The sequence below is a fragment of the Boleophthalmus pectinirostris genome, unplaced genomic scaffold (assembly GCF_026225935.1).
Source record: "Boleophthalmus pectinirostris isolate CB_2022bp ecotype Guang Dong unplaced genomic scaffold, ASM2622593v1 HiC_scaffold_20, whole genome shotgun sequence".
Lineage (NCBI taxonomy): Eukaryota > Metazoa > Chordata > Actinopteri > Gobiiformes > Gobiidae > Boleophthalmus > Boleophthalmus pectinirostris.
The window spans coordinates 11,047,056-11,072,743 of NW_026571153.1; the positions used below are offsets into that span (position 1 = coordinate 11,047,056).

The following is a 25,688-nucleotide window of genomic DNA, read 5'->3' on the forward strand; positions in this document are numbered from 1 at the left end:
TTGTATGAGTCAGTGTTTAAATAGGAGTCACTGGTTCACATTCCTGCAATAAATCAATACAAACCCTCTTCTACTTTTTGTAATGTTTTAAAATGTCAGAGATGAGCTGAGAGAAAGGAGAGAAGTTTCATTGACTGAAAATTACTCAGGGATCTCGAAAATCTTAATGTAATTGTCAGCTGGGTGAGGCTTTTCAGCTCATATAAAGATGTCCCAAGAATTCACTCCAGATAGATTCTTCCCAGGATTAAACCAGGATGAAACATGGAACAAGCCAAGACTAAACCAGGGCTGAATCAAGTTACATGTAATAAGTCAGAACAGAACCTATACAGGCCTATACAGAACTAAACCAAGTCTAAATCCGATCCACATACCGGGGTAGTTCCTGCAGCCCCCGGCCGTGCTGCCCCTCCTCCACTCGCCCTGGAACAGATTTGAGCTCCACTTCTTGATCTGGGTGTTCTGAAGTGCGTCTGCAGTCAGGTTACAGATCTCCAGACGACTGAACTCACGCAAGAAGTCACTGAAAGACATCCTGAAACAAACAACACCTCGGTTGTAGAAGTGGTAGCACTCACAGTATTAATATACATATTCATAGGTTGCTAGGCCACAGTGACGCAAGTTCCAGGTCAACTTCATAATAAGCAAATGCTTTAAGTGTGAGGAAAGACAGAAGTCAAAAGTTTTTGGAAAAAAAAAAATCACTCTACAACCTAAATCACCAAATTGTTACAAAAATAGTTTTATAATGTTGAGCCAAAGTGTTTAACTATACAAACAGGTTTTTGGGTACAGTGGCTTATGTAGTTGTTTAAACTCACCAAAATTCTCCATCTTCACTGCGGTTTTGTAGACGACTCCTGACAGAGCGATCCACATTGTCCCACTCTCTTGAACTAAACAGAAACAAAACAGGTTTGAAATTTCAACTTTTTATGTTCAGTTTATGGACTCAAATATCAAATAATGTTTTCAATCATATTTAGGTCAGCACAAGTTTTCAATTATCAACAGTGCAGACCTGTTGCAGGACTAAACTTGCACTTTTTCACCCTGCCTCTAGTTAGACTGAAGTAAAAGAGCGTGGGTCACACATGGGTCATGGTGTTTAGGGGAATAGTGAGCGGTGCACATGAACAAGAATCAGCCCAACTGTCAAGTAAACAAAACAAAATATTTTTTTCTCTTGCAAATGTGATGTTACAGGGAATATCCTTCTAAATAATATTAATCTAGTACGCACATTTGTGTAAATACCCTCCATCATTAGCAGTATTGTTAGACCCTCATTGTCACAACTTTTCTTGTTCTATTGTACTTTACTGACACATTTTACAGAGAGGCTTTTATGACAGTTCCAAAGTGTGAACATCTTAAAGGCACAGTGACATAACACTTACATAACCTCCTCTAACACATAACACTCCTCTAACACAAACTGCCCTGAACTGTCAAACCAAACACATACTGCTGTTTGCCTTCAGGGACAGGCTAAAATGTGGGTGTAGAATATCATTTCCAAGAATGGTAAAAAATGTTGAGATCTCACTTGTGTCTTTAAATATATTAGTTTAAATATCAGACAAATGTGAAAAAAATATTGTTGGAATTACTTGTTGCTTCCATTTCAGCTCCTTTTGCAACCATTTGAGAGATACAATTTTTTATATGAATGAAACAGACATTTAGCAAATCTTCAAAACTTGGTAAAAACATTTCAAAGGTCAGTGTGGTTGGACAATTTTCGGAGTTCAAAGATCACGAAAATTAGATATTAGGTTAACTGGATCTATTAAAATGATTTTTGTACTATTTTCTGAGGGAGTGGGTTAAGCGGTTATATTGATTTGTGAAGAGTAGTTTAGGCCTCACTTGTCACTCCAGGCTCCGGTCCACTCCACTTCACCCCAGGGGTTTCTGATGCGAACCAGTTTAGTCATGTTTCCTCTGTACACCACCTACACACAGAAGAACATATATTTAGTACAGTGGCATTAGCTGAAAACTATTTCCCAGGTATTTCTTTTTCTTATTTCCCCCAAACTGAATTATCATTACTTTGCAATAAATTCACAAAAATTTCATAAAAGCTGCACAAAACCCGTTGTTTAATGATGCTTTTGAAACATTACTAATAAATGGTAAATGGAGGTCTATAGTAAACTTCCTCTATAGGTAATTTAATGTTCATTTATTGTTTCAAATAATGAGTATTTCAATTAGTCCCAAATATGTCTGACTACAATCTATTGCCATCACTGAGAAGTATACATTATACTGACTGACATTTTAAACTAAAACAGTTTGAAAAGTAAAGTCAGCAAAGTGCGATAAAAAATTATTGTACAATTCAAATGAATTAACAACAAAACACTTTTCCTACTACAGATGAAATTTACAAGTAAAATTGGTTCAAATCAAGAAGTCAGATTGAATAACAGTGGTCACAAAATACAGGCAAGGTCATAGATTGAAATTCACAAATGAAGGTGAATGAAGGATTATGAAGTGTTCATAAAGTAAATGTTTCTTTTAATATTTACCAATTATAATATTGTATACATGTCGTCTTGCCCTGTATTGTCAAAGTGTGCCTGTATAATTAGCTTATATTCTTTAAGTCATGTGAGCTAAGAGAATGAAGTAAAAGCATGATAATACTTCAACCTCAGCTTATGTGAATTCAACATGTGACAGTGAAATGAGCAGAGCAGAGAGCTGCTACATAAACTGGGTCAGGGCGACTGTTTTGACTACAGTGTGTTTGGAGAACACACTGAACATACACATGGCCGGAGTAAAACATTTAGAGAGGTCGGGAAAAATTCTAGAGTTAAGTAAGAGCTGGGGCTGAGCTATATCGGGAAAAAAACGTCATATTTTTTAAAGTATACAGATTGCAATTTTTGACAAGCCAACAGAAATGTGCAGTAATGCGTATTTAAAGTATTATTTGAGGTTTAATTATCATACAAATGTGAAAGGATTGTACATCATCCACAACAGAGCAGATCTCACTTTAAACCAGGGGTCTCAGACTCGCGGCCCGGGGGCCAACTGCGGCCCGCGGAAGGATTTTTTGCAGCCCTCCACTTGATTCCAAAGAATAATGTCAGTGCGGCCCGCGGTAGATGTACGCACAATCCCACCCCCCTACCGCGGGCCGCACTGACAGATGAAGCTGCAATCGGTGCCCATGCAGATTCACAACAGATTATTAACGCAGTTTACATCCCAAAACTCAATTTACAGCAGTTGTGAAGCAACGAGTCTAAGTGGATCTGTTAATACAATTACACGCGCACATACGGCGTCACCGAAGAACCAAAACAAACCACACATGGTGGTACACGTGTGCGCACTTCACTTTACGCTCCCACAACCACAGCATCAGAGCGCAGAGGAGGCGCTGACAGAATCCCCCTGTTCATAAGTACGGGACCATTATTGGAGGGGCTAATAAGAAATAAAAAGACACTGACAGTCTGTTTACCTGCTCAATACTCGGTGCATAACTTGCTGGCAACCCGATGACCAAGCTCCACCTGTGCGTCGCCGAAATCCACGCGCACTCAGCGGCAAACACAGCTGTCCCATCAATATGCAAGCACCACAAAACTGCAGTGATCTATTCCAGAGGCTTGGCGACATGTTAGCAAAAAGTACGAGGCAAAAATAAGAGTCTTCCATCCATGTTTGACATACGAGAAGCAGATACACTCCAGTGTGGTCCGCTTTCACACCGGCAAACGAACCAAAACTGGTCCGATTAACGAGCCTCTGTATCCCGGTAGAACAGCGATATCTCCAGTAACCAATACTGATGTTCCCTGTTAATACCGCAGGCGTCCTCATCTTATCACCATGAACTCATAAAACAGCAACGTAGAACTTTCTACAAACTCACCGCATCAGCCCAGAGTTCGGGTAACAGCAGCAGCCAACAGCGCTCTCCGTAGCGCGCAGCTCCTCAGGACAGCGCTGGAGTCTGGTCCTTGGTCTTCTGTTGTCCTACAAGCGCGTTGGTCAGATGGTCCGGAGGCTCCTGTCCTCCATGTGCTGGTTCCAGACGGTGGCGAGCAAGACCAGTGCGCAATGACTGGGTCTGAGCGGGTACGTTCCGCCGTCTGCGCGCTGGTTCCGTGTTCCGTGCGGGGAAAGTGAGAATGCGCTGTGGACTATACCTACAGGTCTGTGCTGCTCCTGTCCTCCGCGCTCAAGAACCGCGGCTGGTTCCGAGGTGGTGCAAAGCGTCCGGACAGAACGTGAATCCAGTTTAGTAGGTGTCCGCATTTGGTTCTTCCCGGGAAAAGCGCTTTTCACTCCCCGCTCCACGTCATCTGAGCCCGGACAGAACCGGAGCTGCTCCTGCTGGTTCGGGACTCCGGTTTGGATCTAGTCCGACTGTATTTCTCACACTAGGCTAAAAGCAGGACATTTTTTAATTAAAAGTGAATCAATTGAATGGGCGATTGCCTATTGCCATAAAATTATTTGGTTAATTAAAGCCTAAAATGCTGGTTCCTACATGATCACGGGGAACACCGGGACCTCTGTGCAGGTCCTGAACAGAAGTACACACCCCCATTTTTGACTCACTCTGGAGCCACATGTTCACACGTACTTGCTCTGATCTTCGTGTGTTACATTCTCTGTATTGGCCATTGTTGGTAAAATATTTCGAAAATGAATCGCGGCTGCGTCTGGACAACAATTTGTTGCGCTGGAGTCGTACAGCGTCATTACAGGCAGGAGACGCGTTTCTCCCATGATGCATCTAGAATAGTTCGTTTGGACCTGCTGTCTGTGGTTTGGACCCGGGTTCGCGTTCACACCTGAAGAACCGCACCAAAGTTGGTCATTTGGTGCGGATTCAAGCGAACCAAGACCACCTCTTTTTTGAGGTCTCGGCCCACTTGAGTTGGTCCGGGTCAGAGTCCGATTGACGCTTTCACACCAACGCAAACGAACCGAGCTAACCACTTCTGGTTCGAATGGATCGTTTGGTGCGCACCAAATACTGTCGGTGTGAAAGCACCTAATACAGGTCAAGGCTCACTGATGAGCATCTTCAATCTATCCTGAGGATCTGCTTCCTCCTGCAAGCCAAATATCTCTCAGCTGTACAAGATGAAGCGTAGCCAGGTTTCAACCAGCAAGGAGTAGGCAAAAGAAGAAGAGTAGACGTATTAGTTTAAACTTACGTTCTGAATACATTTTCATGTTCTGAACTGTTATTAAAGATTAAGAAAGTGTGTGTTGCGTGTTGTTCTTTCTCTCTCCTTTTTTCCCGTGCAACCGCTATTTATCGAATACTCGGTGCGGCCCAGCCTCACTCAGACTTTATCTAATGTGGCCCCCAGGTAATTTGAGTTTGAGACCCCTGATTTAAACCATTGTACGAAAGACTGCAATACAAGTTTCATTTTGGTTCTTTTTGCAATATTTAAGGCCAACATGGTAATACAAAAGAAAGTCCTACGATTTAATGTTGAAAATGACATTCTATTGTCTAAATAAAGAGCGCCTTTTATTATCTTGGCATCGGAATTGGTATTGAGTATCGGATTTATTCCTTAGTATCAAGATCAGGTTTGAAACTTTAGTATCGTGACAACACTGGTGCACAGTATGCCTTACCTCGTCCACTCCGGTCACAGAGTAGGCGTGGCCCTTCACCAGCTTCTTAAATGTGACGGCCTCCATGTCTCTGGTGTTGGTGATCTAAAACAGGAGACAAACAGAGTGAATATCTGACTGCAGTAAAGACTAGAAACTCATTTAAAGCTGCAGTATATAACTTTTGTGTGGAGGATCAACTATTTGCATTTCTCTGTCGAGATGTTATTGTTATGCTCAAAATGTTTCACTCTGTCTCAATAAACATATGGATTTCTATTGAAACAAGCAGGTGACGCCATCCAAGCCACACTGCAGAAGAGATCTGTGGAGAGGCAAGCCCGCTTGAAGTAATAATGTATTATTACAGAACACTTGAGCTCTAAATACAAATGAAATACAAAAAAAATAAAGAACAAAACATACAGATTACACTGTCATCTACCATCTTATCTTATAAGAATAATTATTATTATCTTAAATATGAATCCATAAATTCATATTTTATTATATTTTATTGAATTCCATAAAATATTAATCATTTATCAGTTCTTGGATAATCAAGGACTTCCTGAAGTGGTGAATTAGTGTGAATAATTTGATCATCATTAAGATGTTAACTGGAAATGCATGGATTTGTATGAAGACTACTTCCAGATGCTGAGAAAAAGAATAAGTACATACTAGACGCTTCCATTTGCTCCATTTAAAGCATACAGTGTTATGTAATTCTTCCCGTGGTCAAATTGGTCACAGCGTGCTTCTGCTAATCTCTATATTTACACATTTCTCCACAGTTTGAGCAGCTCAGTGCAGCTCAGAGGCTCCACAAAATCTCCCACAACAAGAAAGGCCTTGTTTGGTTCAAGTGACCCAAGATAATGTCAACTCCCGTTTGTAAACAGAGGCAAATCTCAGGAGTCACTGCCCTCTACTGGTGAACTTCAACAGGCTTTTAGTAAAATAATAATCATTATAAATGCAATACTTATTTCTATGCTTTCAGCGTTAAAAAGTATGAGTAGTGTATTTAGTACTTTGAGTATAGTTCAAATGTTCCATGTGGATTTACAACATTTTTTGTTAGAAGTTCTAAGTTTGGAAAAACACCGTGACTTTTTCGGACCCTGGAAATACTGTAAATTTGGTAAGTGGACCTTTTGAGTTTGTAATTGAGTACCCCTGGAATAGACTGTTAATCTTACCCTGTCAGAAAACTGATTGATAGTCGAGTTCTACACATGATCAATCTGTGATCTGAAAGTTATCAGAAAAAGGCAGACACGTGTTCATAATGATAGTTGGAGCTGACAGGGTGAAGTTTTACAACAGAGGAGGGGCAGAGGAGAAATCAAATCCAGTTGGAATGAAAGAACACACATCTTCCACATTAATAAATAAACAAAGCACTTTCCTCTCCTCTTTTCTGAAAAACAAATATCCCATATTTCTACTAAAAGGTAAATGGTAAATTGTAACTGGACATCTTTCACACACTGCACTTCCCCCTTTCAAACCTAAATAGATCAAATTAATCAAACACTGCAATGTCATTGGTCTGATCTACTGGCCGATTCAAGGAAAACACATCAGGAAATGCTCCAAACAAACTCATGGATTTAATGAGTCACATTAAATGAAAAATTGTGTATAAAGAGCAAGTAGTGTGTTACTGACATCGATGGAGCAGCCGAGCAGGGAGCCCCTCTCCACGGCGCGGCTGATGATGCTGTACAGGTCAGAGGGAGGTTTGTTGAGCTCGTACATCTCAGTCACTCCTCCAGTGAAATCCTCAAACCCCTCTGAAGTACTGCCCCCGGAGAGAGCCTCGTAACATCCATTCAACCTGAGACAAAGATCAAGATGTGAAAGTGTAAGAGGAGATAGGGTTAACAAATATTGTGATTACGTTTAGATTTGCAATTCATGTGCACATTTTTAACATGTCAAAAAGCTTTAACATTTGAGAGAAGACTGAAATGTGACCTGCTAAACTAATACATCACATGCATTTCAGAACATGTTTATACAGATCTAAACCACAGAGTGAGATGATGAGACAAGATGTTTGGTTGTTTGCAAAATAATAAATAATTTCAGTGGTCCATTCAGTTGCAAGTAATCTTCAGGATTTTCCATTAATCAAAACCATGAATATTAAGGGCATTTATTTTACAGTGAAAAATACAGAGTGAGAACCCAAACTCTACAAATGATTTGTTTGGTTAGATACAACAAAAACACCAATTTCATACATGTTTTAGTAGTAGTAGTAGTAGTAGTAGTAGTAGTAGTAGCAGTAGAGGTAGTAGCAGTAGTAGTAGCAGCAGTAACAGTAGCAGTAGTAGTAGCAGTAGTAGTAGTAGCAGTAGTAGTAGTAGTAGTAGTAGTAGCAGTAGTAGTAGTAGTAGTAGTAGTAGTAGTAGTAGTAGTAGTAGTAGTAGTAGTAGTACTAGTACTAGTAGCTGGAGTAGTAGTAGTAGTAGTAGTAGTAGTAGTAGCAGCAGCTGTACTACTATTACTACTAGTGTGGTAGTAGTAGTAGTAGTAGTAGTAGTAGTAGTAGTAGTAGTAGTAGTAGTAGTAGTAGTAGTAGTAGTAGTAGTAGTAGTAGTAGTAACAGTAGCATTAGCAGTAGTAGTAGTAGCAGTAGTAGTAGTAGCAGTAGTAGTAGCAGTAGCAGTAGTAGTAGTACTAGTACTAGTAGTAGTACTAGTAGTAGTACTAGTAGTAGTAGTAGTAGTACTAGTACTAGTAGCTGGAGTAGTAGTAGTAGTAGTAGTAGCAGCAGCTGTACTACTATTACTACTAGTGTGGTAGTAGTAGTAGTAGTAATGGTAGTAGTAGCAGTGGTGGTAGTAGTAGTAGTAGCAGCATCAGTAATTGTAGCAGAAGGAGAAATAGCAGTACTAGCAGTAATAATAGTAGCACTAAACAGTAGCACTGAATGCGGAGTCCATATTAGACATGGACAATATTTATGATCTTTACATTTGGGCGGTGGAGTCCAGCTCTGTGTTCCTTTTCTGTTCCCATATATGACCAAAGTCTGCACAGCCTGAGCCTGAGAGCAGACGCACATAAATCTCACCTTTACCTTGTCAAACACCACTCCTCTTTCTCAGTGCTGTGCTGCACTTGGCAAATATTTCCACTAATAATTCATCACTTTAACAGCTCTTCAAATACAACTGAGCCCTAAGCTATTTATAGAAACAAGTATAGTGACAAGTCTTCAAGATTTAAAGCATATTCTGTTTAGCCTGGGGGATATAAGTGAATACTCTATAATAAATCCATTACTTCCAGACTTTATTTGTAAAAGCAGAGCAGTTAATCCAAAATTATTGACCAACAACAGATTATGAGCTATTCAATCTGTCAGCTCCACACAGTCTCTTCTCGTCACAAAGGCTGCATGTGTTTAGATAATAGGTCTCCTCTGTAAACTAAGTATCCCGTCTTACCTGTTGTGAAACCTCTACAAACATGTTTTTGATACACATGTGATTCCTAAGTTAGTTTATCAGTTCATATTTTAGTCTTATCTCAAACGTTTATGCTCCTTTTAAACGCAAATCTAAAATCACAATACGTTAGTCCTACTCTAGGTGACTTTATTGCTATTTACAGAATACATTAAGTATAACTGCACATACTTATGCAGTTATACATAATGTAGTTCCATTCTAATGACTCACTTTGCATAGCCCTTCTCCAGCAGAGCGCTCCAGAACTCAGTGCCTTCAGCCGAGTGCACGAACAACAGCTTTCCGTCTTTCACAGGGAGACGGTCATCGATCACCACGTCCACCCACTCGCCGAACTGCCAGAACTGGAACCAAAAACAACAGAACATACAGATTAAAAGAACAGCATTGGTGAGACATAGAAAGCAGGTCAATGTGTATGTAAAAATTTTATTGTTGTGCCTGTAATGTTCACAGTGTGGCAGGGGTGTCCAAACTTTTTTCATCAAGGGCCACATGTCTAAACAAAGATGTAGCAGAGGGCTAATCGAGAGCCATAGACTGATGTCCAATACAGTGAATAATTGAAACGTGTGCATGTTTAACACTTTAGAATGAGCCATCGGTCTTTATTCATGCTAAGATCCTTAAAACCACACACAAAATATTAAATATTAGCCTTATCAAAGTAGATGTTCAAAGAGCTTGCAGTAAAAGGTTTATTTCTAATTGATGCCATGTAATTTGGGCCAATTCACCTGCAAGCTTGAGGGTCAAGAAAAATTTGTCTGAGGGCTGCATGTGGCCCACGGGCCATAGTTTGGACATGCCAGCGTTATGGCATTAAACTTATCTTAAACTTATCTAACAATGTGGGGTGTTTTTATGGCAAAATAAAAGCAACTTGGAAGAAACTTGGAAGCAATTTGTGCGGACTCATCTTGGCCTCGTGGTGTCATTTAACGGTTTCTGTAAAGATGGATGTTTAAAGCCATACTATGCAACTTCAATAATACTGTAGATGATCTAAAAGTTACAGGGTGTGCCTTTAACTCAACCACCAGCACTCTTTTTCTGTACTCACATTTCATTTAATTATCCCATTTATATCTATATAAAGCAGATGAATATATTTTTATAATGGCCTATTAGAGCCAATACATAAACAATGTTATGTTATAGTAATAAATTAATAGTAATAAATGATATTACATCATAACTAGGGATGTAACAATAACCAAAATATCATGATATCGTATTGTCAGAAGTCTCACAATAATGTTGAGAGCTGTCACAATATATCATATTATAAGTTCTTTTGCTTAAATGCGGTGTTCTTTACTAGGAACAGCTAATAAACATGGAGAACTACATGTCTCATGATTCATTTCAGCACAGACAACATGAAGAAATGTGTTTTTTACTTGCATTCTTGAGATTCTGACAGTAATGGGTCACACCAAAATCTTGTCAAGGAATTTTAAAAGCAAAAGTGTCCTATCTGGAATTAGATTTGCCACTCCAAAATACTACAATAAATATCGTACCGTGAGATGCATATCGTGATAATATCATACCGAGAGATTTGGATATCGTTACATCCCTCATAACACGCCCATAGTCATATCATTGCGATACATATTATATAGTGTTCAATATGGATTGATTTAAATGACTGTACTTTATCATAAGCAAATATACAGAAGTTGACGCATTTTATTTGCATATCTGATAATCACCTTTTTTTTAACTGCACCTTTCAAAGTAATGATATATGAGGACTTGAAAACATATATGAAATACTGACTCTTCCATCCCAAATTACAGGTCAAATCTGTGGAGAGGCAACCCTGTTCAAAGTAAGAATGCCAGTTTTTCATACATTTCAGCGAAAACAATAACATCTGTATGGGGTAAAGCCTGACAGTCCAACAGAAAAGTTACAAGAGCAAAAGTATTAAAGTATTGCTTAGATATATACGGTTGGGGACGACTAAAGACATGTCCTGCCGATCGATTAATTGATTAAAATTGGCAAAATTCTTAAAACTTTTCAGAGTCTATGATCTGACCATGTATCTAACCTAAACTGCACTCAAATACTGCACAGGAGTTCACCCAAAAATAATTACTTAGAGAGAAATTGTAGTGGTATACCAAAAAAATGGCAAATTAAACTCATGATTCACTCCCAAGTTCATACCAATTCATTTGTGCTGGTCTGCCTTTGTGCATATAACTGTAAAATAAATAAAATAATTACTCGAAATACAAATTTTGGTCAACTACTAAAACACCACTGACAGATTAATTGACTAAAAGACTACAAGACTACAGAAATATTATATCTTTGCAATAGAGAATGCATAAACCAAACCAGAGAATAGCAGGTCTAATCATAGTAAGAACTGTGTCTCGCCTCAGGTCTAATATGAGCTCCAGGGCTTTCAAACAAATGAACGCAAATAAAACCAAAGCACATTCAGTAGAAAAGGCTGCAGGTGTGAGTTCCTCGAAATTCACAATACGCCCTTATTTTGTCCATTCCCCTCTTGGCCACTGGAGGGCGATCAAGACCAGCAAAACAGAATGTGACATTCCATTGTAACTACTGCTCATGGACTAAATATTTACACAAATGATCTTTATGAAGAAACCACCAGGAGTGAATTAATCCTACTACAACTATAACTACTACAACTAGTACTACTACTACAACTACAACTACTGCAACATCTTCTACTATATACAACTACTACACACAACAACAACTACAACTGCTACAAGTACTACAACAAATACAACAACTACTACAACAACTACTACTATTACTACTACAACTGCTGCTACAACAACTATTACACAGAACAACAACAACTACTATTACAACAACTACTACTACAACTACAACAACTACTACTACAACTACAACAACTACTACTACAACAGTTACTACTACAACTACTACTATTTACAACTTACTTACAACAACTACTAACTGGGTATCTTAAAAGGCACTATATAAATGCAATGATTAATTAATTAAGTAACTATTACTGCAACAACTACAACTACAAATACTATAAATGTATCTACAGGTACAAATAAAGCAACCTAACCCAACTACCACTACCATTACTGCTACTGTAGTACTTTACAACTTATATTTACATACAAAATACATTGAATATATGAAGCATAATGTATGGATTTATGTAGCAAAGAAAAAAAAATCATTAAATAATTGCAATCCAGTGAGAATCTACTATTTAAATACTCATTGAAATAAAGAACCATAAATGAAAGAGTCTGTCCAAACTTTTGAATTTTAGTGTAAGTTACATTATAAACATTCATTTCTGCAGGCCGCTTAACATATAGTATACCATAGTTACACACAGTGACCTGTATTTCAGATAGGGACTTGTCAACCCCAGTGACTCATGTGTTTCTCAGCTCCACCCAGTCTTTACAACAAACATTACCTGGAGATTTGACTGCTCTATCACCACCCTGTGCCTTTACCTTTAGTAAAATGCAAACAGTATTTTATCTACAGATCACCTGATGTAAAGCCTTATCAAGATGTCTATAATGTCTCACCAGGACTTAGTGATAGAATATGAGGTTTGTTAGCTAAGTGTCTAAACCGACCTCTTATCAGTCTCGCTTTGATTACTGCATCATATTGTTACATAATATTAAAGGCCAGATGTGTCCCGCTATATTAAAGAACGCATTTTGACATTACTTTTGTCTGGGATTCTGCTAATTCTTATTTACGACATGAAACTGTTTTTGAAACAGCTTTTGTGCAGCAATGGGTTTATTTACAAGAAACAAAGTAAATTCAAGCAGCCAGCTACACCAAAAATAATTTGTTATATTATTTTACAAATTCAACAATCTTAACACAAGCGTCCACTCAATTTCATTTCTCTCCAACAACTAGGTCAGGAATCGGAATACAGTAGACGGTTTGCAAGAACCCCAGAATTTGTAGACCGTGCGCCAGCCAATCGGTGAAGAGCTGTAAAGCCATGACATCAAACTCAAGCACCTGTCTGGGTCCCTTTTGTGGAACAGCACAACAGTAAACAAAGTGCTCGAGATGGATGTAGACGAAGACAGACATTCTGTGTTGGCAACGACTCCCCTGATCCAGGATTTAAAGCCCGGAACAAAGAGAATGTCTGGTGAATTTTATCAAGCGGAAAGGCGTTATTGCCCTTCTTCCTACAGGATTTGGAGCATTACATACATCACGACCAAATAGCAGTGATTGGTTGGTTAAATTAAAAATGTACCCGCCTCCCATCGAGTGAACGAATTCCTAGTGCTGTGAGGTCAGATGGCTTCCACAAAGTGAAACCAGCTGATGAATCAGGCTACCAATCTGCAGAATATTTGGTAAAAAAGTACCACAATGATAGTTAAAGTACACTTTTTTTTGCAATTGATAGTAATTTTCCAAACTAGGGAAATCAGCTGCATTCAATTAAGTTGTATTTACAATACTGATACTTTAAGGAAGGGTACCAGATTTTTACTGTCTTAAAAATAGGACTAATTTTAAAAGTTTGCATTGGCTGTGACTTATTCCTCACTTATGAATCTAGGGCATCCTAATTATTCAGTCCAGTGTGTTTATAAGCACTTCTCATAACTCTCAGAGATCAAAGTGTTGCCATCACGGCGATGCTCAAATACATGGAAAACTAAATCGGGTACAGGACCTTTGACTCAGCATTTGGCTTTGATACTAGTTTTAGTATTGATTATAATCTGACTATCAATTTTTTTACAAGCCCAATCCATTTATGATCTCATGATGAAGTATGAAGTTAAATTAGATGACACATATCATTAGTACTCATAATACCCATAATGCCTTGCTGACTATCATATCGTGCAATGCTCACTTCCTATACTTGACATTCTGGAGCAGGTCTGCTGATCTTTTAGCAGAATGAACCGTGTGCCCAGTGGAGCGAGAGCGTGCCAAATGGTGACGGGAGAGAAAAGAGGGGGAGCAGGGAGAGCCTCTGGCAGGAGAGGGAGGAGAGAGAGGAAAGAGAGAAGAGAGAGGAGAGAGAGGAGAGGGAGGAAAGGGAGGAGAGGAAGGAGAGAGGAAAGGGAGGAAGGAGAGAGGAAAGGGGGAAAGGAAGGAGAGGGAGGAGAGAGGAAAGGGGGAAAGGGAGGAGAGAGGAAATGGAGGAGAGAGAGGAGGGGGGCGGGAGAAGAAAGAGAAGAGAGAGGAGAAGAAAGAGGAGATAGGAGAGAGAGAAGAGAGAGGAGAGAGGAGAGAGAAGAAAGGGAGGAGAAAGAGAAGAGGGAGGAAAGAGAGAAGAGAGAAGAGGGAAGAGAGAGAGGAAAGGGAGGAGAAAGAGAAGAGGGAGGAGAGAGAGAGAGAGAGAGAAGAGAGAGGGAAGAGAGAGAGGAAAGGGAGGAGAAAGAGAAGAGGGAGGAGAGAGAGGAGAGAAGAGGAAAGAGAGAGAGGAAAGGGAGGAAGAGGGAGGAGAGCACAGTCATCAATTACCCACAGACTAACAATGCAGCAAGGCTAGACTGGTGCAGAGTCAGGAAACTACAAATCCAATACAGATTATCAAGGAGACTGTCTTCACTACTGTCTTTTAAATACTGCTACTGTGACTACTACTGCTACTACTACTACTGCTACTGCTACTGCTACTGCTACTGCTACTGCTACTGCTACAACATCAATACCCGATACCAGTATCCCTAAATCATTTCTACTATTATTACTAATGCTAATACTATACATTAGGTTGTACAAAAATATTGAAATATCGCTATATCGTATAATTTAATGTGATGGTACAGTATCGATATCGTGGGCTGCTGTATTGATATATCGCAGAGTGTATTTTTTGGTATATTTTAGTCAATTATTTTGTTACAGCGTTACAGTTTTGTTGCTTGTTCAGAGGAAGGAAACTCTTTAACGCAACACATTTGACATTTTCACTGTTTTGATGATTAAAATGTTTGTGTTTCATAAGAACTTTGCACAAGAAGTGGTTTAACAAAGACTTTTAGTATCACAGCCATGATTTAGTCTTTTTTACTGAGCTGTATCGAATCGATTTGAAATATATCATATTGAACCGAAAGTGCACTGTATCGAGGTATGTATCGTATTGGCATCTTTTTAATGATACCCAGCCCTAAAACCACACAAATTAAAATAGAACAAGTCTGCAGTTCTCTGTCTCTCTTCTCTTCTTAAGTCTGTGTTGAAAATGACATGTTTTACTTGCAGAGTCGCACCGCGGCCGCTTACATAATTATGGAAATCAATAGTAGCACACTGAATTCACTGGCTGCTAAAATGACTGTGAATAATATTGTCATTTGCTTGAGAGACCCCCTGCATGTGTTCTATCTATAGCCCGGGTTCAGTCTGATTTGGCCTATTTAGCTGCGTCGTCGTTTTCTTCATTGCCTCGACTTGCCTCCTCTTGTTTTCCCCCAATTGTTTTAGGGATTCCCAGTTTGTATCATAGCGGAGCTCATAATCCCCTCCAGTGCGCGTGACTCATCTGCAAATGTGATTTTCTGTGCAGCTGTGGTAGAGGAGATGAGTTTAAGATGTCGTAAGGAGGCCAAACTAAAGCCTGAGAAACTATGTTCTCTATGGATTTTAACATCTTGGGAAGGCACAGGAGAATCAGTTAAATTGTAATGGGCACAATTAAGTTTTGGAATATAATTTAAATATGAAGCCTTTGTTTTTAGGCATGCATACTGTAAATGTACTGCAATACTTATCATATTTAATTAAGTCCAGAGCATGTACTGTATCAATATTCATTTGCTTGATGTTTTTTCTACGTTGCTCGCACGTTGGAAGATCTGAGACCAAGTTATGCATAAGTACAATCAGGAAATGTGTTGTTGAATATTTGCCTGGGGTGGATTGGTCTCTTTCTGTGGGTCTGTCTGCATGTGTGTGTTGTGTGTGTGTGTGTGTGTATGTGTGTGAGGGACCACGGCTCATCCCAGGGGTGAACTTAGCACTGCAGGCTGTTTCATACATTCCTCTCCTCCTTCTCCTCTTTCTCTTTTGCACACATTAAACTTTGTATTCAACCCATTTGCATAAAAACAACACATGATACATGCAAATGAACAGATAGAAACAGAAACAAGTTCAGCTGATGTAGCAGTCGTAGTAGTACTAGCACAACTACAACAACATGACTACTACAACTACTACTACTACTACCAGTCCAGAGGTGGGACCAAGTCGTTGTTTTGCAAGTCTCAAGTAAGTCACAAATCTTTGCCGTCAAGTTGGAGTCAAGTCCCAAGTCAAATATAGGCAAGTCCAAGTTGAGTCATTTCAAGTCTTTAAACCAAAGTAACTTAGATTTTTGCTATTCATATGACTTTTAAGATAAATTGTGCTTAAAAACCTTAGTATATTTATATATGAGTATTTATACAGTATATAAGCGCTGTAGAAATGTAAATTTTTCGTTTTTAAATGTCTTGACAAGATCTTAGTGTGAATCATTACGGTCAGAATAGAAAGAATTCAGATTTAAAAGTGCTTCTCAAGTTTTCTCAAGTCACAGCTTGAAGTTCAAGTTGAGTCCCAAGTCTTAATCCATTTTATGAAGTCAAGTCTCAAGTCCTAAAAATAGTGACAAATCTGACTCGAGTCCAAGTCACGACTTACAAGTTCCCACCTCTGACTACTACTACTACTGCTTCCATTTGCATAAAAAGACACGCACGACACATATAAACAAATGGGCCATTTGCTGCAGGACACAAATCATTTCTGCAGCGATGACTCGGATATAAAAATTAGTTGTGTACTTTGTTTTCTACAGCTTTCCTCAAACGCCAAAGGGTCCATTAAATATGATATGATTTATAAATCTTAATAACAACTGTGTCTCTGTGAAGCAAGGCAACCCCGTATATTTTATTTATGAGTGCAATTTCAAAATAGGATATTTCTTTATAAGTACTGTTAATATCCCCGGGGTTTCCTTACTGTAACAATTGTATTACATAAGCAGGACTAGTTCATTTAAATGCTGGTCCAAAGCTGTTCCTCTGTTGCCTAATGAATTCCAAGTATCCATATTATGCACGTGATGAGTTGGTAAGTGCTTCAGAGACCAGATTAGAGTTTTGCTTTAACGGTAAAGCTAACAACAACTAGAATTCTAATGTGCACTTCCTGATTATTGGACAATAAAATGCTACATATTTTGACCTTAAGAGCTGCTCATACAATACATCTGTAGTGGAGTGAGACAAACTGCTCACATAAAGAGGAATAAATCGGGTAAATCATTCGCCCACTGGCCAACAGCTGGTTTCATTTTGGTTGGTAAAACAACAAATGGCTTTTTTTTTTGCCAGTTTTTGACAACACTACCTAACATGACCTATTCTACTAAAAAGCAAGCCAGATTTTTCAGTTGGATGTGATTTCTGTCAGAGCTGACATAACTTTATAGCCTTAACCCTAGGGATGTAACAGTAACTGAAATATTGTGATATCGTATCGTCAAAGTTCTCACAATAATATCATGGATCATCACAAAATAGTGAATTACAAGTCTCTTTGCTTAAATTAAGAGTTATGGTGCAGCAGTAATTGCTAAAAAAAAACAGAGGGAACTACATAGACCATGATCGTTGCTCCATTTCAATGTATACAAATAAAGAAATAGCATTTTAAGTCTTAGTTCTTTGGATTAAGTCTTGTCAAGGCATTTTAAGAGGAAAAAGTAGCATATTAACAGTTTTAGCAGCCTCCACAAAATATTGCAATAAATATAATCCTGTGAGATGTATAACATGAAAATATCATACAGAGAGATTTGGATATAGTTACAACAATAATCGTGAGCCTCTCCACCATATCATGAGCTTTCCCATGATATTGCAATAAATATGGTACCGTGAGGTTCATACCGTGACAATATCTTATCGTGAGCCTTAGATCATTACACCTCTACTTAACCCCTTGTCATGGCTAATAACATTTGAAAAGGGCATTCGTCACATTGTCCATAGACTGTGACCTTGCGTTACAGGAAGTGCTCTGACCTGGAAATGGAAGATGCCGGCGTATCCATTGCTGAAATCCTGACCGTGTGGGACGACTCTGTGCAGCAGCTCATCGTTCAAAGTGAGAGAGGCGATAGCGGCCAGCAGCCAGCAGTCACCTGAGGACAAAGGACATCGTAAACATAATTCACATAGACAGCAAGGGAGAGGAGCTTAAAGGTACAGTGTGAAACTTTTCTGGTAAACGATACACAGTTTTAAAGTAACATCTATGGATAACTTCATTGCAACACAGCTCTATACATACGTGAAGACTGAATATACTTTTGAGTACAACTACATCCATGTCAAGTATTATTACTATCAGAAATAATACAATTTGTGCGTAATTTTGACATTATTCTGTCACAAAATCACATTAAACAAGTATGCATTAATAAGAGCTTTATAAACACTACTCCTAACACAGCAAATAACCCTAATATAACCACTAAATAACATACCGATTACCTCTTAGTTTGCAACTGATGAATGAATATGTGGTCCCCTAATAAGTGTTACCCATCAAATATAATTTACTGGTGACTGGTGAGTAAATATTTAGATTATGCATACACACTTACTCTATACAATACTACTAATTTTAGCAGCTCTGTCCACTTCTGTCAATATGTACATCAACTTTATGACCTTAAAAGTGAAAGTATGTGAACTTTGCCCTAACCTGACCTTTGACTCTAAATGTTAAACAAGAGTTGCTTCAAAACCAAACATAAATTGTGTACTTTTCTCAGCTCCGCACAAGCACAAAATCATGTAGCAATAATAAAAGTTGGATGTGGTTAAAAGCTAAGTGGAAAATCTGGCTCATTAAACTCAAACTTGTCCATTGGTTTTTCATAAAGCGCTAAGTGAACTTGGGTTGAACAACATTTTCCTCCACAGAGGCAGAGCAGGGGTGGTGGTTACTAATGCAGTGGACACGGCCGCAGGACCTCTCTAATGTTGTTACTAGGAAATCTCAAAGGCTCATTGTTCATTATGATCTAATTTAAGGCTTGATGATTTAAGTGTGAGGCAAAAGAACATGAATATTATACGAGTTTCTTGAAAAATTTAAAGAATTTGGTCTTGCTCCTTGGTTATCAAGGAACTGGGACCCTGATAATCAATACTAAAACTAGAAATCAACACTATATACTCATTTGAATATCAATACTGAAGAATCACAGGACACATTTGGACCGGTGTGGAGTTTTAAGGGACTTTATCAGATACTACCAGATCATAATCATTGGTCATATTGATTGATTTTGACATCTTTTCCCAGTGCAAGACCACGTTCTTATTAGAACAACCTGGCCAATAAAAATGTATTATATTATCTAAAATAAACCTATATGATACTGCATTACTGTTACATCTAATAAATATGAAATTACAGTTTTCAAGTACAATATTTACCTTTTTAAATAACAAAGACACCACACAAAAGTTGGGAATAAAACTGAGAACTAAAGCTGGATTTGACCAGGACTGAACCAGCACTAGAACTGGATCAAGTTATGGAACTAAACTGGCCTCAAACCAGGACCAAACCAATACAGATGTGAACTCCCCTTTGTTTAAAAGATGACTAAAACCAGGACTTGTAAGTATCCAGGACAAGAACTGGACTGGAACAAAACTGTTTTAACAAAGAACTTGTATCTCAATAGTTCGCACACATCAATGTAATTTTGATTCTCTTGTACTCATGGGTTACAGGTTTCTGTTTTATGCATTTTGAGAACCTTTTCCTCATTCAAAAGGCTTTTTTGTTGTTAATTATTATAGCAACTGTCTTAATTTTTAATCATTCTGAAATCCATGGATAATAACAAATGCCTGTCTATGGAGTTCCCACATTGTAATGATATATGGCTTAAAGTAGTTTAGACTATAGATCACTCGCACAACTACATTGACTAAGCCTACATTATTTTCTGCCCAGTAACACATTCATTATTTGATCTTCCATAAAACCTAAAAATAGCTCAAAGTGAGGCTGGTGGGCTGTGTCACCCAAACAGAACCACTGGGAAACACCTCGCTGCTTCGGCTGTTGCAAAGTGCTGTGTTGAGACGACTTGACATTTTTAGGTTACTACTGACTGGCAATGGGACTGTGGCAAATATACAAGATTCTGCTAGTTTGATTAAGTTCCAAAACTGTTTAGAAATACATTAAACTATATTGTGAATGTTGTTTTGGAGAAAGGTCATTACAATATCAATGTAAATCTATGCAAAAAAAAGCTGATTAAAAATATGTCTTTTCCCTTTTGTATAATGCTTAAACCTTAAAAAACATACATCTATGTTTAGACCATTGTTTACCAACGACAGGGTCACAACCCTCAAGTGGATTGCAAAACATTTTTTTTGGGTCGTCTTGTCGTCGCTATCTGCATGTAGATCTGATACATACATCTCTGCGTAGCTCCCACTCCTCATTTTTTTCGGCAGAACCACCCTGCCCAACACATTTTCTGCGGGAAACACTAATTACTGTTTTTCCTTGTTTAAAATTTGAGTATCGTATTTTTTGAACTATAAGGCGCACTTAAAATAATTTTCTCATAAATCAACAGTGCACCTTATAATCCAGTGCACTTTATGTATTAATTTTGGTTGTGCTTAGGGCTGTCGCGGTTAGGGAATTTATCCTGTGGTGCAGTATAGCGGCTCGATGATATCGTACCCCCTCCTCCACCCCCCATCCCCCGGAGTTACAATATTACAATATTTCCAGCGGTGCTGAAAACTCCCCGATGATGCACTTGTTGCGCAGATGCAAGGTGTCCACAAAGTGCGATCAGATGATGGCACGGATGCGGCACTCCTTTCACCTGTGGTCACCTGACAGTCTACATGGGTGCATCTTAGTCCTGGGTTATCACGGGCAAGGCCGGTAACAGGTGTAATGTTAACGGGTCCAGGGAGGTGCGTGTCTCTAAAAATGGACCCATGCAGGACTTGGGGTTGGGTCACGTTGGTCACGTGCGGTGATCGTGGTGGCCCAGCATCCACCGCGTTGGGCCTCTTAGTACCGTGGTGATTATTTTTTGCGGTTATTACGACAGCCCTAGTTGTGCTTACTGACCTCAAACCAGTTTTCACACATATTCCACTGAGTTGTGTCCTTTAGTACGACATTAGCTGACTACATCAGCGCACAAGGAGGGAGCTGTTTTTTTTTTTTTATCACTTATAGTTTAGTCATGTGGTTTTAAGTTTTGTTTCTGTAAAGTGTAAACAAATGTGCACAAAGATGCATTGAACACATTATTACTCAATGTATATTTGAGTCCTCCTTGTAGGAAATTAAAAAAGTGTTGTCCATTTGTTTTGCTTAATGCACCTTATAATCCGGTGTGCATTATATATGAAAATAGATGAGAGAATAGTCTGGAAAATACAGTAATACTAATTGTGCAGAGAGACATGATCACTCAGTCAACAATAAAATATTCAATCATCAATAATGGTCATATCCACCTTTATTTTGTGATTTAAAAATAATGTCTATTGACTTGGATCACAAAGATTTGTGACTTTTAATATATGGGTCCCACCCAAAAAAGTTTGGGAAACACTGTTTTAGACTATTACTGATTGATTGTAGTCTCATCATTGGTATTTAAAATAATATAGATTTAAGATGAATAAATAGCCCAAATGCTCAAAGACACAATGCCAGTATTGCACTTACAGCTGTATAGTTCTCTAGCTAGAATTATTGTTATGCATTATTCAGTCTTTTTGGAAATACTGGCCTTGTTGTTTTATTTCCTGTAGTTTACAAATGTATGAAGAAATACTATTACAAAACACCATGGCTGCAGTGAGGAATCAAGCAGTTTAAATGCTAAACTATCTTCAAATATTCTGGTGAAAGTGAATAAACTCTAAAAACATGGGAGGAGTCCAAAATCTTTTCTACGCTTTCTTTCTTTTGTTGACCCAACCCCAACTGGTTTGAGATGTGCTGCCTTCCTCAGATAAATCTGCCATGGAATAGCAAACCGTTTTAAAAAATTCAAGTATGAAATCTCTCTAATTTGACAAATCTAGGTTACAGTCTCTTGAAGAAAGAGAAGTCTGTTTTCAATATTGCTTGCCTCATGTGTTCGCTCCAGTGGCCTTGTTTACAGAAGAGAGCCAGAGAAACAATACGTGAATAATGGATGAAGCTCTGTATCTCTGCAAAGCACTCCTCCTTGTTCTACTGACATTACTCCACGAATAAAACTGCTCTCAAGTGGCATTTAATACAAAGTCAATGATAATGTGTCCAAGTGCTTGTTCACAGGGCCATATAAAGCTGATTCAATGTCTGTTAACATTATAAGAGCATTATGGTAACAAGATGGTAATAACAATCCTTACCATGAACCTTTTTATGCTGTATGAACACAAACAGTACTTCCCAGTACTTTATGCTGCACAGTAATTCGTATGTATTCTATCTGAGAGTGTTATACAAATTCATAGTACTTGCATAGAAATTGTATTTTAGTAGTTAGAGTAATCACCATAATTTCCATGAAATTACATTGGTATTTACACATTGCTGTGCTCACTTCATGGAAACTGTCTGACCTCACAGCATTAGGATTCGTTTGGCAGGCGGGTACTTTTTTCATTTAACCAATCGCTGCTATTTGGTTGTGACGTATGTAATGCACCGCTAACTGGGCTAACTGGTATATTAAGGTTTTCCCAAATCCCGTAGGAAGAAGGACAATAACGTCTTTCCCCTTGATAAAATTAAACATACATTCACTTTGTTCCGGCTTTAAATCCTCGATCTCGGGAATTGTTGCCAACACAAAATGTACGGCTCTTCGCTGATTGGCTGGTGCCTGGACTCGCACTTCTGGGTGTTTTGCGAACCGTCTAGTAGAGGGTCCCCAACCCCCAGGCCGGGGACCAGTACCGGGCTGCAAAAGTGCAAACTCTCCCACCCATACACTGTGAGGACCACCCGACTGCCCCCACGCCCACCGTCCTGTACGTTGCATGGACCGTCCCTCCTCCAGTAGTCGCGCGGGCTGTGCCACTAAACCAGAACTAAACCAGAAGTAAACCAGGACTAAACCAGGTCTAATACAAGTTTAAAAACAGGTCTAAAAATAGGTCTAAAAACAGGTCTAAAATGAAGACTAAACCTGGACTAAAACAGGATTTAGCCAGCCTGACTAATACTACAGCACAATTTGGGGAAAAAAAATCTTGCAAGACTAATTTCTATTCTTTTCTATTTTCTAAGTGGTTGCAGGCTTTGGGATTTGATCATTTCACCAGCTCAGATTTCCTGATTGTGCAGCCCTACCGTGTTGTAATGCACTACCAAATGTGTCGGTGTCAGAGTAAAGCTGAGGCATGCACTAGCAGCAGTAGTAATAATAGTGGTAGTGGTAGTAGAGACAGTTGGCTGTTTTCCAGCGGGACTCACCCAGAGCTCCCTGACAGATGTCTGTGCGTGTCGCTCCGTCCACTATAAACTCAGGGTTTCTGCAGAGCTCCTGTTGAACAAGAAAAACACAGGTAGGTTAGGCTTTAGTTTGACTTAGTGGATTTTTTAAAGATTTGAAAAATGCTTTAAGTGCCATATATTCGTGATTATTCAGGTCACAATATAATCCTAAAAACTAAAAGATGAGACTAAAATCTAAATTATGTCATTTCAGTTAAATGAAGAAAGAAGAAAATGAAGAAGAAAATGGATGAGATGTGTAATATGCCTGAGGAACTATAACACCAAAATGTTCTATCATGACTTTCTTATTGTCAGTAATATTAAATGTTTAGATTAGAGGAAAAAATTAACAATACAATACTTACAAATCCAATATGGACAATGACAACGTTATTTTTTATTTTATTTACATCTTTTATGGGAGCGGTGGAATATTGTGTATACAAATTTTTACAAAAAATTTAAATCCATGATTTGTTGCATGGCACTGTGATAATTGCTATTGTGTTGCTGTGAGAAATATACAGATAAACAGGTCCTAAATTGTACAAATCATAGCATGTACCAGCCTGTGTGGAATTGCAGTTAGACTTTTTGAGTTTGAGTTGTGTCTCAGGTGTGTGTGGGCACAGTTTGAGAATAAAAAATAGACTAAATAATAAAAGACTTTGTTGTTGTAGACTTATATTTTTACTCTTGTCTTTTATTGTGGCCACGTCTGCCCTGGGACAAACTGATGGAGGCGTGGCTGTCAAGTGCAATCAGCCCCGACCATCATGAACACTCACCTCTACACCTTCATACACATTCAGACTAGGCAATAAAAGTGAACAAGAGCTTGCACTAGAGCCACTGCTCCCCTGCTGTGATTATCCCAGAGGACTTCCATCCAAGTCCTCACCGGGCCCAACCTGCTGGCACCAGAGGCACCAGACAAGACTGAGCATTGACAAACAGGTAAGGCCTCTAACAGCATAGCAAAATGAAAAGCCAAGTTTATAAGTAAGCGACATCGAACAGTAGATCATAATACTTTGCTCTCAGGGCCATCAACAGGAAAAAAAATTGTTGTGACTGTAAGATTTAAATGTATCTTCTGAAATGTGACAAATAATATATCAATCTATTTTTTTTTTACTTTGACATAATGGAAAATCATCTTGGCTCCATAAAAGTGCTTAGTGTACAGCTGAACTGCACGTAGCCTATCAATAGTAACTGCAGTCTAGTCTGACATGCGCTTGAGAAACGGTTCATGAAAACAACATAAGTACAGGCCCCTCTCAAGCTCCTTCTGTCTGATACTGAAGGAGAATCACCACACGGAGGAGCTATAAAAAGATCAAATTCATCTCGTGTCACATCACAGAAACATCAACACACAGCTGCACAATCACACACACACAACCACGCATGAATACACAACAACGCACAGCAACGCCTAGACATAAGAGTCATCATATAGTGCCCGTGCATCTAATGCCGTCACGTTTCAACAGCTGCAAAATGTTAGGATATAAAGATGAAATTGTGACTTAATTTGTGATATATGTTTGCAAATCAGAATTCAGTTCACAGTGCACATTTCAAACCCATCCAACAGTAACAATTTAGAGAATGGGGCTGGTAAAATAATACAGAAATCTCACATATTTCAACGTATGTTTGTACAGGTCTATATTTATATATTTTTTTGTAGATCCACATATCTAACCTGCAACTTATGGCCTAGTAGCACCATCTGCTTGCCTCCATGGAGATAAGGTTAATGCCATACTGTGAACCATTCCAAGCAAAGCAATAGCATCTCTATGAACACAAAGCTGATGAATCTACTTACAGACGCACCAATAGGATACTAGTAGGGATGTAACAATAACTGAAATATTGTGATATCTTATCATCAAAGTTCTCACAATAATATTGTGGACCATCACAGTATATTGAATTACAAGAGTTATGGTGCAGCAATAACTAAAAAAAGACAGAGGGAACTACATAGACCATGA

The 25,688-nt window shown here is 38.7% G+C and overlaps 1 protein-coding gene and 1 long non-coding RNA gene across 4 annotated transcripts in view; one reads left to right on the forward strand and one right to left on the reverse strand.

Annotated features, from left to right (window-relative positions):
* capn1 (calpain 1) overlaps positions 1–25,688 on the reverse strand; it is a 42,934-nt gene that overhangs the window by 8,850 nt on the left and 8,396 nt on the right. For all 3 annotated transcript variants that reach the window (XM_020936450.2, XM_020936452.2, XM_020936451.2), the window contains 8 exons: positions 23,656–23,725; positions 18,195–18,313; positions 9,327–9,460; positions 7,303–7,471; positions 5,647–5,730; positions 1,879–1,964; positions 828–902; positions 378–538 (listed from right to left, as the gene is read on the reverse strand). In XM_020936450.2, the coding sequence (XP_020792109.1) occupies positions 378–538; positions 828–902; positions 1,879–1,964; positions 5,647–5,730; positions 7,303–7,471; positions 9,327–9,460; positions 18,195–18,313; positions 23,656–23,725 (898 nt within the window). The remainder of the gene's footprint in view (positions 1–377; positions 539–827; positions 903–1,878; positions 1,965–5,646; positions 5,731–7,302; positions 7,472–9,326; positions 9,461–18,194; positions 18,314–23,655; positions 23,726–25,688) is intronic.
* LOC129409865 (uncharacterized) lies at positions 16,293–24,364 on the forward strand. Its single transcript, XR_008632622.1, has 3 exons — positions 16,293–16,389; positions 18,182–18,374; positions 23,891–24,364. It is a non-coding gene; the product is annotated as an uncharacterized LOC129409865 (long non-coding RNA).